Source organism: Geotrypetes seraphini, chromosome 4 (assembly GCF_902459505.1).
Source record: "Geotrypetes seraphini chromosome 4, aGeoSer1.1, whole genome shotgun sequence".
NCBI classification, from domain to species: Eukaryota; Metazoa; Chordata; class Amphibia; order Gymnophiona; family Dermophiidae; genus Geotrypetes; species Geotrypetes seraphini.
In genome coordinates this window covers 119,569,996-119,586,264 of record NC_047087.1, presented here as the reverse complement: position 1 = coordinate 119,586,264, position 16,269 = coordinate 119,569,996, and the positions used below count along the sequence as shown (strand labels likewise).

At 41.4% G+C, this 16,269-nt stretch overlaps 2 protein-coding genes across 4 annotated transcripts in view; one reads left to right on the top strand and one right to left on the bottom strand.

Annotated features, from left to right (window-relative positions):
- The window catches only part of TIMMDC1 (translocase of inner mitochondrial membrane domain containing 1), a 97,581-nt gene extending 96,839 nt beyond the window's left edge, over positions 1-742 (bottom strand). Inside the window, exon 1 of the mRNA XM_033941569.1 lies at positions 723-742. The gene's annotated coding sequence lies outside the window, so the exon portion shown is untranslated. The remainder of the gene's footprint in view (positions 1-722) is intronic.
- POGLUT1 (protein O-glucosyltransferase 1) overlaps positions 1-15,006 on the top strand; it is a 50,024-nt gene extending 35,018 nt beyond the window's left edge. The window contains exons 9-12 of one of the 3 annotated variants that reach the window (XR_004539184.1): positions 719-886; positions 12,374-12,430; positions 13,626-13,870; positions 14,048-15,006. Coding sequence is in view for 1 of the 3 variants with exons in the window: in XM_033941567.1 (XP_033797458.1) it covers positions 719-886; positions 12,374-12,430; positions 13,626-13,779 (379 nt within the window). In the remaining 2 variants the exon portion in view is untranslated. Of the gene's footprint in view, positions 1-718; positions 887-3,975; positions 4,109-12,373; positions 12,431-13,625; positions 13,950-14,047 lie in introns of those variants that run through there. The other 2 variants (XR_004539185.1, XM_033941567.1) reach the window with 2 other exon arrangements.
- The last annotated feature ends 1,263 nt before the right edge of the window (positions 15,007-16,269 follow it).

Sequence of the window (16,269 nt, the reverse complement as noted above, 5' to 3'; positions counted from 1 at the left end):
ACCAGAGACTCATGAAATCACCAGACAAGGTAGGAATAATGATTTTATTTTAAATTTAGTGATCAAAATGTGTCTGAATTTATATCTGCTGTCTATATTTTACAATATTGGTCCCCTTTTACTAAACTGCAATAGAGGTTTTTAGCGCAGGGAGCCTATGAGCGTTGAGAGCAGCGCTGGGCATTTAGCGCAGCTCCCTGCGCTAAAAACTGCTATCGTGGTTTAGTAAAAAGGGAGGGGGTGGGTATTTGTCTATTTTTGTATGGTTGTTACTGAGGTGACAGTGCATAGAGTCATCTGCTTTGACCTCTTTGAAAAAACCCCGGAATAGGAATGATAATTAACAATTCTATGAGTACAGTGTGTGTTGTGTTTTTTTAAAATTTTATTGTTGGTAGATCATTTTGACTTGGTCATTTTAAAAGTAGCTCGCAAGCCCAAAAAGTGTGGGCACCCCTGCCCTAGTGTATGACATCCGGAAGGGGTGTAATGGAATTTGGAGTTGTAAACACTGTCTCTGCAGTATCCCCAACTCAATTAGTTATTGAACCAGGGAGTCTCTACGTGACAGCATTGCCACTGAGCCTGGGAAACCTTTTTGATATTATGTAAATAATGAATGAAACCCCACATCCTGGGATTAGGAACCGCAAGCTTGGGCAGGAACATGCTCTGCCATCAGTTCCTTCTTTGTTCTCATCACACTCTGTCCTCACAGGTACCTTTTTAACTTTCGTGGTGTGGCCGCCAGCTTCCGGCTGAAACACCTCTTTCTGTGCGGTTCGCTGGTCTTCCACGTGGGTGCAGAGTGGCTGGAATTCTTCTATCCACAGCTGAAGCCCTGGGTGCACTTCATCCCTGTAAAACAGGACCTCTCAGACGTCAGGTAGGTGGGGAAATATTTGGGTCAGCTGGAGGGAAAAGCATATACAAGAAGTAAAGGAAAAAGGAGTGCATCTTCCACTCACATTGGAGAAAGGTGTAGTGAGTAGTACTAGAGGTTCAGATCTTATTGGACCAGTACAATCTGCTGCTGGTTAGATGAATCTGATGATCTGGCTGTGTTCTAGAGAAATAAATCTATTTTATGTACTTAATTACAATGTATTGTATCTTGCAGTACGGTCTAAGTATTATTTATTTTAAAATTTATCTCCTGCCCGATACCCAGGCGAGTTACAAATAACGCACACAAAATTCATTTACATCATAAAAATAGACAATACAAAACAACATATTCAATTATCAGCAGCCTGTAACAACATTTAAATAACATGCATTTCTTAATCATAAAAAACTTGCACAAAAAGATGTGTATTAAACAATTTATGAAACTGGTCACTACCTTTATATAATCTCAAAATTCCTGGTAGCTTATTCCACATTTCACTGCTGCTATTGAAAAAACTGACTGACCTGTTGCCACATATCATACAGTATCAATCCTCAAACTCCGAGAGCAGTTTATGATCTCAGTTTTCTATTAGGTATATAAATAGTCATTGCTTGTTGTAAATATGATGGTACTTGACTGTACAAAACTCGATGAACCACTAGTATTGCTTTATATTGGATCCTCCATCCTATCAGCAGCCAATGGAGCAGTTTCAAAATTGGAGTCATTGAAAAATGCTTATTCACTCCTACCAAAACTCTTGCTACTGCATTTTGTATTTTGTAATGCTTGTAATATATATTTTGTAATTCCTAAATACAAAGCATTACAATAATCAATTTTACAGAGAATTAAACTCTGTATGACACTCAAAAAATCACTCATAGATATTAAAGGTTCTAATTTCCTCAACACATGCAATTGAAAGAATGCTAATTTCACAACTTGTGTTACTTAACTCTGCATTGTGAACTGGCAATTGAGAAACTCCCAACAAACATATTTCCTTTTTTACAGGAATTTTATAGTCCCTACAAGTACTTCAGTAGGCCAACTTGCCAGTTCCTTTCTTCCTAATATCAGCACCTCCGTCTTTGCTATATTCAGTATTAAATTATTTTCTGTCATCCATTCTTCAATTGCATTCATGCAAGTAGTTAATTTCTCAATAAATCCTTGATCCCATACAGAAACTGGGGGAAAAACTGATTGGTAAGAAAATTTTGCTCAAAGCAATGGAACTGGCTGCAGGTGCAACATGTTTTCACTTTCACTTGGGTTGTCATGTAGAGAAAGTTGTTATGGAGTCGGCCAGAAGGTTGAATTTGATGGACCTGTAGTCCTCTTTCAATCTAACCAGCCTGTAACTGCTTCTGCAGCTGTGGCATCTGGAAGCAAATACTATTTCCCTTCCCCCCCCCCATGTTTGCTTCAGTACCAGAATCTCCAAAGTAGATAGGCAAATATTTAACTATAAAAATGATTATAATAATCAAAATTGACAGTCTTCCCCCTTTACCTTTCAAATCTCTCAAAATTCTTCATATATGAAAACAATTTGACCGTTATAGTCAATTAGATAAATCTGATCAATTTCTTTGGGTGACCAGAGAATTTGATAGAGGGAGTGTGCTAAATGTGGTTTGTTTACAGTAGATTTTAGCAAAGCCTTTGACAGTATTCCACACAGGCATCTAATAAATAAACTGAGTTCCCCAAAGTGATAGACTGGGTCAGGAACTGATTGAGTGGAAGATGACAGAGGGTAAAGGTCAATGGAAATTGCTCTGAGGAAAGGGATGTTGCAGTGGTATGCCTTAAGGTTCGGTTATTGGGCCTGTTCCTTTTAACATTTTTGTAAGCAATATTGCTGAAGGGGCTGTCGGGTAAGATTTGCCTCGTTGCAGATGATACCAAAATCTGCAATAGAGTAGACACTCCTGATGGTGAGGATAACATGAGGAAAGACCTAATGAAGCTTGAAGAATGGTCTGAAATTTGTTAGCTAAGATTTAATGAAGAACTCTTCATTTGAAAGGAAGCTCTGGAAAGAGAGGGCATAGGATGAAGTTAAGAGGCTCAGGATTAATCTAAGCAAATATTTTTTTTTACAGAAATTACATTGCATTAGTGATTTCTATTCCGCCATTACCTTGCTCTTCAAGGCGGATTACAAAAGGAGTTATCTGGCCATTTCCAGAGGAATTGAAGAGTTGAGCGGGTTGTTTCAGAGAGTTGGGACGAGTCTTGTGTTAGTTTGCCTTCAAGGATTTCTTGAATAGCATGGTTTTTATTTATTTTCTGAACGATTTGTAATTTGGGGTCGTTATCAGTAAATTGGAGAGTTGGTAGTCTAGTTTTGCTGCTTGTGTGGCTAGAAGGCCATCGTACAGGTTTTTTTTTTTTCGTTTGCTGTCTCTGATTGGGGGATGCGTGAACGGTTTGTGGGTTCTATGTCTGGTTGAGGTATTTTGGAATAGGCAGTTGTTTAGGTAGGCTGGGCTGTCTCCATTTATGATTTGTGTGGAATAATCTCCTGGTAGAGATGGTGAAGACAGTCTGTCTGAATTCAAGAAAGTGTGGAACGGGCATGTGTGGGATCTCTTAGGGGGAGGAGGAGATAGTGGTTGTTGCGAATGGGCAGACTGGATGGGCAATTTGGCCCTTATCTGCCATTGTGTTTCTATGTGTCTAGGTTTCTTTGTAAGTAAATATAGCAGCTGGAAGAATAACACACATCTATCCATATTAATGTAGCCCCAGACTATCAGTGTTATAAAACTAATGATTGAGGTGCTGGGTAGAGCTGTCTGATTCAGGAAGAAAAAAATTTTATTTCGAATTTTCCAATTGACTTTTTGATTCGATACGATTCGATTTGCTTTCTGTGGTATAGCTTTAAAATTAGCTGGTGGGTTTACTTTGCACCCTTTTCACCCACCCCACCCCTCTATCCAACCCCACGTCAACTTCTCATATCATGTTGAGTATCATAACGACCTTTCAAACCACCAGTTGTCTCATGTACATCTAGTGTCACAATTTATAATTTGGAATAACATCATTTTATATTATATTAGGCTAAAATAGAGAGTGGGAGCCAGAAGGCCTTGAACATGCGCAGATGCTCAAGGCCCAGGAAAGATCACCGGCAGGCTCTTTCGGCACCGTCACGTCCTGTGGGTTGGTGCTGCGTACCAGTGCCCGATTGAGGTGAGGGTTTGGGCGGGGCGGGGGAGGGAGGGCCGCTCGCATATAGAGACAGCGCTTGGTTTGCAAGAGTGTTTTGCTCGTCTTGCAAAACACGTTACTCGCAAACTGAGGTTTACTGTATTTTATATAAGTAGTCTTGTGCTTTTATTGCTTTTATTGATTTACTTATCATAGTCATTTATATTCTGTTTTAATGTTTTCATATATATGTATTTTTTACAGATCATTGATTAACCTATCTGCATTTTATGTTAGTAGCCATATTTTACAGTGAGATAACAGTACTAACTCACTCAGTTGTTGTTGTTTGCCTAAATCTGTCCATGTTCAAATACAGTTCCTTTTCACATCATAAAGATCTTTCATCTTTTTCCTATTCCATTCACAGCATGTCATGGTGTTTGTTAGGATTCATCTTAAAGCACCATTTTCATTTTTTGTTTGCTTAGTTCATTTCATTTTTTTCTTTCTCTCCCCCATAGTTTTACTACACATTGACTGTTTAGCAGGTTATCCTCATTTTTATTTGTTCATTTTTGATTTTCGTTTCACATTTTCTCCCATATATTTTGTTTACATTCATTTTACACTTTGGATAGGTCATCCACCTCGGACTGATTCATCACATGGTCTGTTCTCTTCCAATTGTATCTCTTCATGTCATCAAATCCCACCCTATTTTTTTCCTTCCTCTTTCCCGTGGTGTTTTTCCAAGACACTCAGTTTGCTTCTGCAGTGCTCCAGGTCTTCCTCTCTGGCGGGCTTCAGTTTGGTAAGCTTATTGTACTTTTATATATCACTCTTATATTGGGCTTTCTTATTGCTTCGCGGCTCCTAATTTTAATGTTGGTATTTATTCCATAACGGTCAGTGGCTTACGCGCCAACACTGTGGGGTGGACGACGCCAAAAGGATGGTCCAAACTCCCACAGCAATGGACCTTGGTACCACTACAGTACAAATGTTTTAAGCAAAACAATGTGGAACCAATCCCTGGACTCCCAGAGGTTAGAACAATGATATTTATTTATGCAAAATTAAAATACAATACACAATGTAATAAAAGTCAATAAAGCTTCAATAAATAAAATCACTTGCTGTAAACAGATATCCAGACCCTACACGGACTGTGTTTCGGCAATATTTGCCGCCTTCAGGGGTCCTTGGAATACAAGCAAATGAACATATAAAATACACATTGAAATTTAAGAATCATAATACTCATAACATATGACTCATAAAGCCTAAAAGTTTATGCTCTTAAAAGTATGGAAAAAAAACAGGCTCATAAAAAGATATATGTACGCACAAAAACTCAACAATAAGTAAAAGTGAGCAATAGAGCACATGTACATAAATGAACTAACCTCAAAAACAGCAATAAAAACACAGCAGCTTCACAGAAAACATCCTGCAATGATACAAGAGCAGACATACCAAAGTACACTTAAAACCACAATTTGCAATAATAAAATTAAAAATAAGAAAACGGGTATAGCCAATCTATTCTGAGAGAGAAAAAACATATATATTTTTAAAAACACCATATACAGTATATCACAGAGGTCATGTCAAGATACCACAGTATGCTTTTATTTGGAGACCTAAACTGCATAGTTCAAGGTCTCAAATCAACTCAAGAAAAACCGGCTGAAAAATAAAATGTCATGTAAAAAACCACTACCATGTGAGACCAATCTCTAGGCACAAAATATATGATAATGATATAAAAAAAGTTAACAAGTCTCTCTTAAGAAAAAACTGTGTGTAGCCTGGCAAAAATGAACCGCTCTACATAACGCCATAGAGTGCTGGGAGAAATTGGGGATTGAAAACTATCTGTAACTCGGCACTGGTCTGTAGGGAGCCGGCAAACCCTATGTGTAAAATTACTATGGTATAACAGAGGTTTCAACGATGCATTAATTAAAATAATAACTCGCTGTGCTGCAAACAAAAATAAAAATGATGACTGAGATTAGACTTACCGTGAAAAGGTGATGTAATACTTCTATCGTGCTGGCTGTGATTCAAAGAAATGAACCATGGCAAAAAAAGTGCTCCTTAAAATCAACAGATTGCGTGTGCATCAGTCCTCTTGTGAGTGCGCCACGTGGCGATGTGCTGTCATGCCTCCATGTATTTCTATACATTTTTAAAAGTTGATTCTAAAATTAATTGCATTTCGTTTTTAAGACACTCATATATATTGGTATTTATATTATGCTTTGATATAACTCTGTTTTTAATTTTGGAACACTTCCTTGTATGTTTGGTGTCACATTTCATATTGATACAGTTTTTATAATTTTATGCCTTCGCAGTTCATTACTTTATGCCTCCATGGCTTTACAATTTTATGCCTTCTATGTTTCAGCTTTCTTGCTCACCCCTGGTTTTTTGGCATAACTTTTTTCCAAATGGAATTTGCTTTTTAGATAATGGTTTTGTCTGATGTCCCCCCCTTCCTTCCCCTCTCCCTTCCACCACCCTTTCCCCTCTTCCTCCCCCACCCCCCTCTTTTTTCCTTCCCCCTTCATTTCCCCCCTTTATCTCCCTTCCTCCTCTCCTTCTCCCCCTTCCCCTTTCTTCCTTTCTCCCTTCCTCCCCTCCTTCTCCCCCTCCCCTTTTTCCCTCTTTCCTACTCCTTTCTCCCCTTTTTTTGTTTTCCCTTCCTTCTACCCCCCTTTTTTTTTCAGTTCTCACAGTTTGTTTTTAGTTTTTTCGGGTTTTCGCAGCTCTTAGTCTTTTCTCCCAAATACTTTCCATTTTGTTTTTAAGTTCATTTTTACTTATAAAGTCATGCCGGTCTCCTAACTTGTTTAAGCTTATTATATAGATCATTTATAGACACTGGTTTTACTTTGCATGTGATATATTGATAAGATAAACACTAAAAAGAACATGGGAAATCTACACATGGTCCCTGTTTTCCATTCATTAAGACACTTTTTGTCACAACCTTATAGCCTAGAACACAGTTCTTCAACCCCCGGTCCGCAGAAAATTTCTGCCGTTCCGCGCAGGGCCGGTGAGATCAAGTTGGCAGTTAAATTTCCTGCCGACTGCGGTTCCTGTTGACTAATGTTCCTCCCAGCCTCAGGCGATCAAGATGGCTGCCAACGTCGGGGCCTTCCCTCTCTGAGTCTCGCCTGTTCGGAAACAGGAAGTTGAAACAAAATAGGCGGGACTCAGAGAGTGAAGATCCCAACGTCGGCAGTGTGTCTTGATCGCCGCCCCTGCCGAGTTGCTGAAGAGGGCCGCGGGGAAGTTGCGATTAGAACGGAAAGAGCTGCAGATTCAGGTGCAGGTGGAGGGAGATGGTCAGCGTGTGCGAACAAGATCCTGGGGAGCCCTCACAGTGGCTTTCTCCCCTCCCATCAGCTCTCCTATTTGCTAGGGCAGTGATTTACCGGCAACTTCCTGCAGGCAAGTACTGAGAGCTGCTGGAAGGAGAGGAAGCCACTGTAGGAGGCTGGGAAGGTGCTGGATAAAGGGAGAGCTGTTACTGGACTTGAAGGGAGTTAGAAGGAGAGATGCTGCTGGGAGAGGAGGAGGGAAAAGGATGGGAAGAGAGTTAATGTTGGATAGAGGGAGGAGCAAAGGGAGAAGAAGGAGAGATGCTGCTGGGAGGGGAGGAGGGAAAGGGATGGGAAGAGAGTTAATGTTGGATAGAGGGAGGAGGGAAGGGAGAAGGAACAAAAGGAAGGAGGGTAGGGAGAAAGAAAAAAGGAAGGAAACAGCTGGCAGGGAGATTACAGGAGGGGAAGGGGGTCAGGGTGGAATGGAGAGATCAGATGAGGGAAAGGGGAGAGAGAGGAATGAGAAAGTAGAGAGACATTGATGCTGGAAAGGGGGTCAGCAGAGAAATGAGAGAGGGATAAAGATGCTAGATCTGGTGTAGGAGAGAGAAAAATGAAGAAGGCAGTGAAGCTGGAGTGAATGATGTAAAAAGGAGAGAGGAGGATGGACAGGGAAGATGGGCATAGAAAGAAGTCAGATACATATGGAAGGGGGAGAGGGCAGACATTGGATGGAACGGGCAGATGCTGGAAGGAAAAGAGTGAAAAGAAGATGAAAGCAGAAACCAGAGACAACAAAAAGTAGAAAAAAATAATTTTATTTCTATTTTGTCATTAGAATATATCAGATTTGAAATATATATCCTGCTAGAGACATAACTGGGGACAGCAGTATTCTGTTAGCATGATATTTCTATGTAGCATTCTATAATAACTTGGCTTGTTCAGTTTTCTTGATTGTAGAGGGGATATATGTGAAGGGGAGGGGAGACAGGGGTTTTGTTGGTATGTGCCCTGTATATTTGTATTTATAAAATCACAATTGTTCAGAATATTGTTTCTTTTTATACTTTAATAAAATACGTTCAATATAAAATCATAATTGCGGCTTGTGCAGATGGGATCAGATGGTTTGCAGGGACTGAGCTCGCGGAGATGGGGCGTAAACGGGGTTTTTAAATTTTAGTCCTAGTAGTTTGCCGGTCCACAAAATAATTCTATTATTTCTGCCGGTCCACGGGTGTAAAAAGGTTGAAGAACACTGGCCTAGAATTCTCATTCTCATTCGTTTTTTCATTTCATTTTTATTTTTACTTTGTAGTTATGTATTCCTTGGTCCCTTATAGTTTTTTGTCTTCCTATGCTTTTTTAAGGTTTGTCAAGACATTTGTTATCCCATATTTGCAAAGGTTGCGTATTCAATTTTGCGTATTCGGTAGGTACACATCACCTTTCTCTCAGTCTTACTATTCATGTAAGTCACCTTGTCCTTTCACCAATTGCACGCATAGTGGCATTCACACTGTGCTATTTCACATATAGTATTTAATTTCAAGCGGACACTGACAAATCTGCACTTTGCATGCACACATGAAAATAATTTTTTTTTCCACTCCTCTACTTTTTCACCAGCACTATCGCAGTGCAATATTCTAATCTGCACATTTTTTTTAAGTTTTTCAACATACCTTGATTTACACATTTCAACATACCTCAGTGGGCACAATTTGCATACTTTTTTGAGCATAAAAATACTCATATCATATTTTCTCAAAATCAATACTATAGGATACCTGAGGAAGGCGTGTTTTGCCGAAACACAGCCCATGTTGGGTCCCCCATGACAAATGTGGATATTGTATTTTAAAGGATTAACTGAATAAAAGAAGCGTCAAGAACATTGGATTTCCACATCTTTGTTTGGGTTGCTACGAATGGGCAGACTGGGTGGGCTGTTTGGCCTTTATCTGCCATCATGTTTCTATGTTTCTTTCTAAGTAAATGTAACAGCTGGAAGAATAACGTACAACTATCCATATTCATGTAGTCCCAGACTATCAGTGTTATAAAACTAATGATTGAGGTGCTGGGTAGAGCTGTCTAATTCAAGAAAACATTTTTGATTTCGATTTTGTCAATTGAATTGACTTTATGATTCGATACGATTCAATTTGCTTTCTACGATATAGCTTTAAAATTAGCTGGTGGGTTTATTTTGCAGCCTTTTCACCAACCCCACCCCCCTTTGCCCTCTCCAACCCCACACCTGTACTGTCATGTGTAAATAAAAGCAAACACTGTTAGGTCTTAGCTCGTGCTCTCCATCAAACACCAGCTCTGGCAGGATACAAATTTCAAATCTGGCATAATCACAAAAGAGAGAAAAAAAAAAATTTTTTCTACCTTTTGTTGTCTGGTCATTTTATAATTCTCAGGCTCTGATTTCAGTTTGTCTTCTGTTAACCTGCTCACCAGGGTCTCCTGGCCATTTGACATTTTCTTCTTTCTCTGTGCTCACCATCCATCTTCAATCTCTGAACCTTCCCTTCTCTTTCCTCTTGCAGGTTCAGCACCCCCCCCCCCCAAAGGTCCAGCACTCTCACCTTCCCCTCTAGCTCTAGTCCCCAGTCCGGTGTCTCTCTCTTCCCTCCAGCACCCCTTCCATCCTATGTGGCCAGCACCTTCTTTCCTTCTCTCTAGCCCCCTTCACCCCATGCGTCCAACACTTTCTCTCTCTTTCCCTTCGCTCCAGTCCACCCCCACCCCATGGTCTGACATTTGTTTCCTTCCCTTCCCTCCACCCATTCCCTGGCATCTTTCTTTTCTCCTTCCCTTCCATCTCTCCCTCCATGCTCTGCCATCACTCTCTCCTCTCCCTTCCTTTCCTTCTCCCTCCCCTCCAATTGGATGGCTTTCTTCTTTACTCCTCTCTCCTCCCAATCGGGTGCAGTTTTTCTCTACCCTTCCGATTGATTCCTCTCTCTTTCATCTCTTTTGTGTCTTGGTAATCTGCTTTGGGTTGAACTTTGTTCAAAAAAAGCAGTGTAAGAATGTAAAATAAGATAACGGTATTAATAAAATGGCTTTTCCTAGGTGTATTTTGCAAAGTGAGATTGCCTGAGTTTGTGGTTGTGTTTATCTGACTATCCATTTGTCCATGTGCACCCTTAGGACAGGAGCCAGTGTATGAGTGGAAGGATCAGTGGAAGCCTCTGTTGTCACATTCATCTAACAGCATGGGGGAGAAAGTTTGTAAAACCACTTTCTCTCAGCTGTCATTAGAAAATTGAAAATGTACAGAAAGCTTTACTACTTCTGGTTTCTGCACTTTTGGAGGTGGCAGGTGGAGGAGGGGAGACAGGTGAATTAGGAGAAATATGCCTCCATGCAGTGCTTGTGGCATGATGTTTGGGTTTGTTTGGTTTATACCAGTGGTCTCAAACTCAAACTCTTTGAGGGGCCACATTTTGGATTTGTAGGTACTTGGAGGGCCGCAGAAAAAAATAGTTAATGTCTTATTAAAGAAATTACAATTTTGCATGAGGTTAAACTCTTTATAATTTAACAGTTAAAAGGAAAGATATATAAACTATAAAGAGTTTTACCTTATGCAAAATTGTCATTTCTTTAATAAGACATTAACTATTTTTCTGCGGCCCTCCAAGTACTCTATTTTTTCTGCAGCACTCACACTTAAAGTTTAATATCTTTTCTTTCTCAAAACTGGCACATTTCAATCACTAAATTGAAAATAAAATCATTTCCTACCTTTGTTTGGTAATTTCATCAGTCTCTGGTTGCACTTTATTCTTCTGACTGTGTATCCAATATTTCTTCCCTTCTTTCAGCCTCCTGTATGATTCCTCTCCTCCAGACCTCATTCCCTCCCCCAACTTTTTCTTTCTTTCTCTGATTCCGTGCCCCATTTTTTGCTTTGTTTCTGGCTCCCTGTCCCCCCTTCTTTCTTTCTTCCTTCCTGCCCTCCCCCATGCCACCGCCGCCGGGGAATAGGCTGCTGCTGCTACCGCCATCGGGAACAGGCCGAGATCTCCACGCTTCTATTCTCCACGGGGCCAACCAACTCTCGCCGCCCGACATCAATTCTAACGTCGGAAAGGACGTTCCGGGCAGCCAGGCAGCGATTGGCTAGCCAGAACGTCCTCTCGAAGTCAGAATTGACGTCGGGCGGCGAGAGAAACAGGGAGATCAAAGAGCACGGTGCCGGCCTGTTCCCCGATGGCAGCGGTGAGAAGGTAAGGGAAGCACATTGGGCACCACTGCTCTAGACGAGCCGCACTATAGGGAAAACAGTGGAGGGTGGCCAGCTGTGCGGACCGCTCCCCCCTTGGTATGCCACTGGAGCAGCAGCGTGTCTGACCAGCTTGTTCCGTTCAAAGCCGCGGGTGGAGGCTCCTTACGAGATCCGCGCCTGCGTCTGAAGCCTCTCTGATGTTGTGATGTCAGAGAGGCTTCCGATGCAGGAATGGATAGCGCGAGGAGCCGCCAACACGCGGCTTTGAACGGAACGAACCGGCCAGACACGCTACTGCTCCAAAAGGAAGAGAATGATCCAGTCCAGACTGCGGGCCGCAAATAAAACTTGGAGAGCCACATGCGGCCCGCGGGCCACATGTTTGAGACCGCTGGTTTATACCAACTAGATTTCCCAGTTATTTCTGGTGGATATTTTTCCAGTTTTAGCTTAGCTTCTTTCTATTCCTGTGAACTTCTAACACAATCAGAACTAACTTTGACTAATGCAACAGTACCAAAATAAACTATGTGGCTTGTTTCCCCATTTTTCTTGTTCTAGTTAAATCATAATAGTGACACTCAGTCACAGGCTGCAGCCCCCTGTGACCACTAAATGTCATCACTGTGTAATGATGGATACTTTTTGGGTTGAGGGATCTTCAGAGAAAGTTGCTTAGTCTTTACAGTTTATTCAATTTTCTCCATTCAGGGAACTGCTGCAGTTTGTGAAAGAGAATGATGAAACAGCACATGAGATTGCAGAGAGGTAAGTCCTATGCCTAATGTTCATGACTGCATAATCTCACAGGATATCACAGTTTACCCTTCGGCACAAATATGCGAAGGGAGCAAGGCCACTGCTCCTCATTACAAGACATATTAGTCCTGACCAAAGGCATCTTGCTAGAACCAGAACAACTGCTCTGTTCTCCTTGAGGACAGTGTAGATCTTGGTGAATTTGAGCGTTATTTTTATGAGATTGTGGATAGTGAAGAAGTTTGGATACCATGCAAATAAATCTCACCAAGAGCCATGTGATGCTGGAAGAAAACAGAAAAGCTGCACCAGAGGCAATGCCTTTGGCAAAACTCTGGGAAAGGTTAGGGTCCATTAATAAGCCAAGGCATGACCCAGCTTAGAGGAATCTGGGATAGGATGATGGACATTGACTGGGAAAAGAGGGTGGTGGGAGTTGGAATGATTTTGAGAGGGTGTATTGGGGGAAGACACTTTTAGCTAAGGGGGAGAGGGTCTAGAGCAGGGGTAAGCATCAGACCAACAAAATGTCATTTAACTATACTATGCTAGTGGGAGGTACATGAGAATCAAAAACCTAAATCTCAGTAAAAATGATTAATTTGTCTATAATACAACCTTATCTGAACACCTGTAGGGTTTTAGACCTTAGTAGTAAAATGATATTCCATGTGGAGGCTGCTTATAGTTTTCTAAAGGAGGGGATCTTGAACTGAATTATTTAAGGTCCTTTGTTGGATCAGTTGATACAAATAATGGCTCACTGTAACAGTACATGTATGCTCTTCATATTTTTCTGTATAACATTTTCTTTATGAATAGGTAATCGAAGCATATATTTAGTTCATCAACTTCTCCTTTATGTAGGAACTTGCTGTCTTTCAGAAGGAAGTTAATAGAGAGGTTTTGAATGTTTTCTGGCCCAAAGAGGCCAGCAAGCATCAAATCTTTCCTCTTATGTACTAAATCAATTCACAACTTACTTTGGAGGGTTGTGGCTTATTGGTTGAGCTGCTGCCTCTGCAACCAGAGGTTGTGAGATCAAATCCCGGTGCTGCTCCTTGTGACCCTCGGCAAGTCACTTTATCCTCCAGTGCCCACCACTTTGAATGTCAGCTTTGAAATGCCAAAGAGACAAAAAGGTGGTATACAAGTCCCCATTTCTTTTCCCTTTTATTTAATTATTCCATACCTTTTCCTACAGGGGTCGCCGGTTCATCACAGATCATTTGCGAATGGAGGATATCTCCTGCTATTGGGAGATTCTACTTACAGAATATGCCAAGCTTCTGAAGTATAAAGTGAAAAGGAAAAGCTATAGTGAAATCCTCCCCAGACACAGCCGAACAGAGCTTTAGGCTCCAGCTATTTTCTTTCCCTGTTGAAGACATGTTGCTGGGCCCTTAACTTTGAATATGGTGATGTCATAGAATATTTATTTTGTGGTTTAAAGCAGTTGTTCCCAACCCTGTCCTGGAGGACCACCAGGCCAATCGGGTTTTCAGGCTAGCCCTAATGAATATGCATGGAGCAGATTTGCATGCCTGCCACTTCCATTATATGCAAATCTCTCTCATGCATATTCATTAGGGCTAGCCTGAAAACCCGATTGGCCTGGGGTCCTCCAGGACAGGGTTGGAACCACTGGTTTAAAGGACCACATTTAAAATTACTACTACTACTACTACAATTTAAACACTTCTATAATGCTATTAAATGTATACAGTGCCATACAAACATACAAAAGAAACATTACTGCTCCATGGTGCTTACAGTCTAGTTCAGACACACAGTAGGAATTATGTAACTTGTTAGATAAAAAATCATGTTTAATATAAGAGCAAGACTTGAGAGGAGTTGATGATTTTGTATGTAAATCAGTCTCAAAGGTGTTTGTTCAAGTGGGAGGCTTTTTTTTAGGTTTGTTTGGGTTTTATTTTAATTTTTATTTTGTTTGTAAAACTGCCTTCTAGTATTACCTCCAAATTTTTATGTTCCTCATAAGTAATTTGTTCCCTAGTGCTGAAACATTTTGACCAAATATTATAGTGCCTCTTAATTGTAGTCAAGAAGAGTAGGGCCAGATAAATGGTGTCCCACAAAAACGAGAAAGTGGCCTGAAGAGGTCTAACAACAATTTTATTAAGTAACAGGTTAGAAAAGCTCTCAATGTCCACCACAAAGCTACAACTCAACATGTGACTGTTTTGGCACTTAAAAGCCTGCATCAGGAGTCGTAATCTTATGTTAAAAGCACAATCATATAGCTATTAAGTGAGAGCACACAATCTCAGAAGCACAAACAGACACAGACTTTTGTGGCTGTAAAATCAGTCACTGTTACTACAATCCAAACAGTGCGTATTTAGATGTAACTTTGTGGTGGACATTTGAGAGCTTTTCTAACCTGTTACTTAATACAATTGTTTGGACCTCTTCAGGACTCTACCCCTTTTTTTATGAAGACCATTTATCTGGCCCTACTCTTCTTGACTGGTTTACAGCTGTGGGGTCTGTTTGCTTTCCTTTTTTTGATTTTGGCCTCTTAATTGTATGCACATAATAAAAATTATATATAAATGGGACTTTTTGGCTTTTATGTATAGTTTAGAGGCTTCCTTGTGTATTTCTAAAGAGAAAGATTTGGTTCATTTACCAAAAGCAGGCATTCTAACTAAGCAGCACTAGCCAAGGAAAATGATGGTTGACTCCATGGCAGGATCCAATAGAAGAACAGTTCCATGAGGTCTGTGATTTAGTGTTGCCTAGTATTGAGGCTGGGTTAGTCACTAAGCACCTTACAAAAACCAGTGGCAAGGCTTTTATCTATTCCTTTCCTTAGCATAGCAGCAGATGAATCCAGAGACAAGTGGGATAGCTCACATCGACCAGCAGGTGAAGATAGAGAAACTGATTAACAGATGGTCTTATAGACTGGTATTCCTCCTGTCCATTCAGTTTGCTCTATCTCCCAGCAGGGGTTTGGAGCTATCACTCTAGCTCCTGGATTCTGGCTGTGCAGGAATAATTTCTGGGTCTTTTATATTCTTCTGTTGAGACTAGTTCTTTTCAGTTAAGAAAGGGGTGTCTGGCTGAGCGGTGCCAGCTTTGGGAGCTACACCTGGGCCCCCCAGGTCCCTTCTCCACCCTCCCCTCCATTGGATTGAGGGGTTTCATTTGGCTCTGTGTTCTTTCTTCTTTCCAGTTTAAAAAAAAAAAAAGTCAGAGCCTTTCTGTTCTGTGCTGTGCCTCCGGGTCAGCGTTCAGCCTGTAACTGCCAGCTATAACCTTTCTTCAGTTGTATGTGTGCTTCTGTTTGGTGAGTTGGATTTTGAGTTTGGTTAGACACGTGCGATTTGGGCCGTTTCAAGGGGTTAGATCGGGTGTTCTGCGTCGGTGGTTTTTGGCGGGATTCTCCATTGCAAAAAAAAAAAAAATCCACATGGCTGCTGAGTCGGTAAAGCGGTGTTCGCGCTGTGGGAAGCGCAGGACACCGTCGGGTCTGTGCTCTGCGGGATGTGCAGACGCGCAGGCCGAGGATTCCTTATCGCAGCTGGGAGAAGGGGAGTTTTTTCAGCGCTGAGGAGGCGCGCTAGAGCTCCTCTTCCCGTGCGGTCGCGTCGGCCATGTTGCCGACCACGCGGGCGCCTGAAGCGAGTGCGGCGGCTCCCGATGTGTTGGGAGCGCTGGGGGAAGCCGCGTTTTTGTCCCACAGGACAGGGAAGGCTGGACCGGCAGAATGTGGGCTCGGCTCATTTTCGCCGGAATTTATCATGATGTTGCACAGGGCTTTTGTTTTACAGAGCTCTCAGCCTGCTCAGGCGGTGAATTTGGGTCTGCCCTTTACT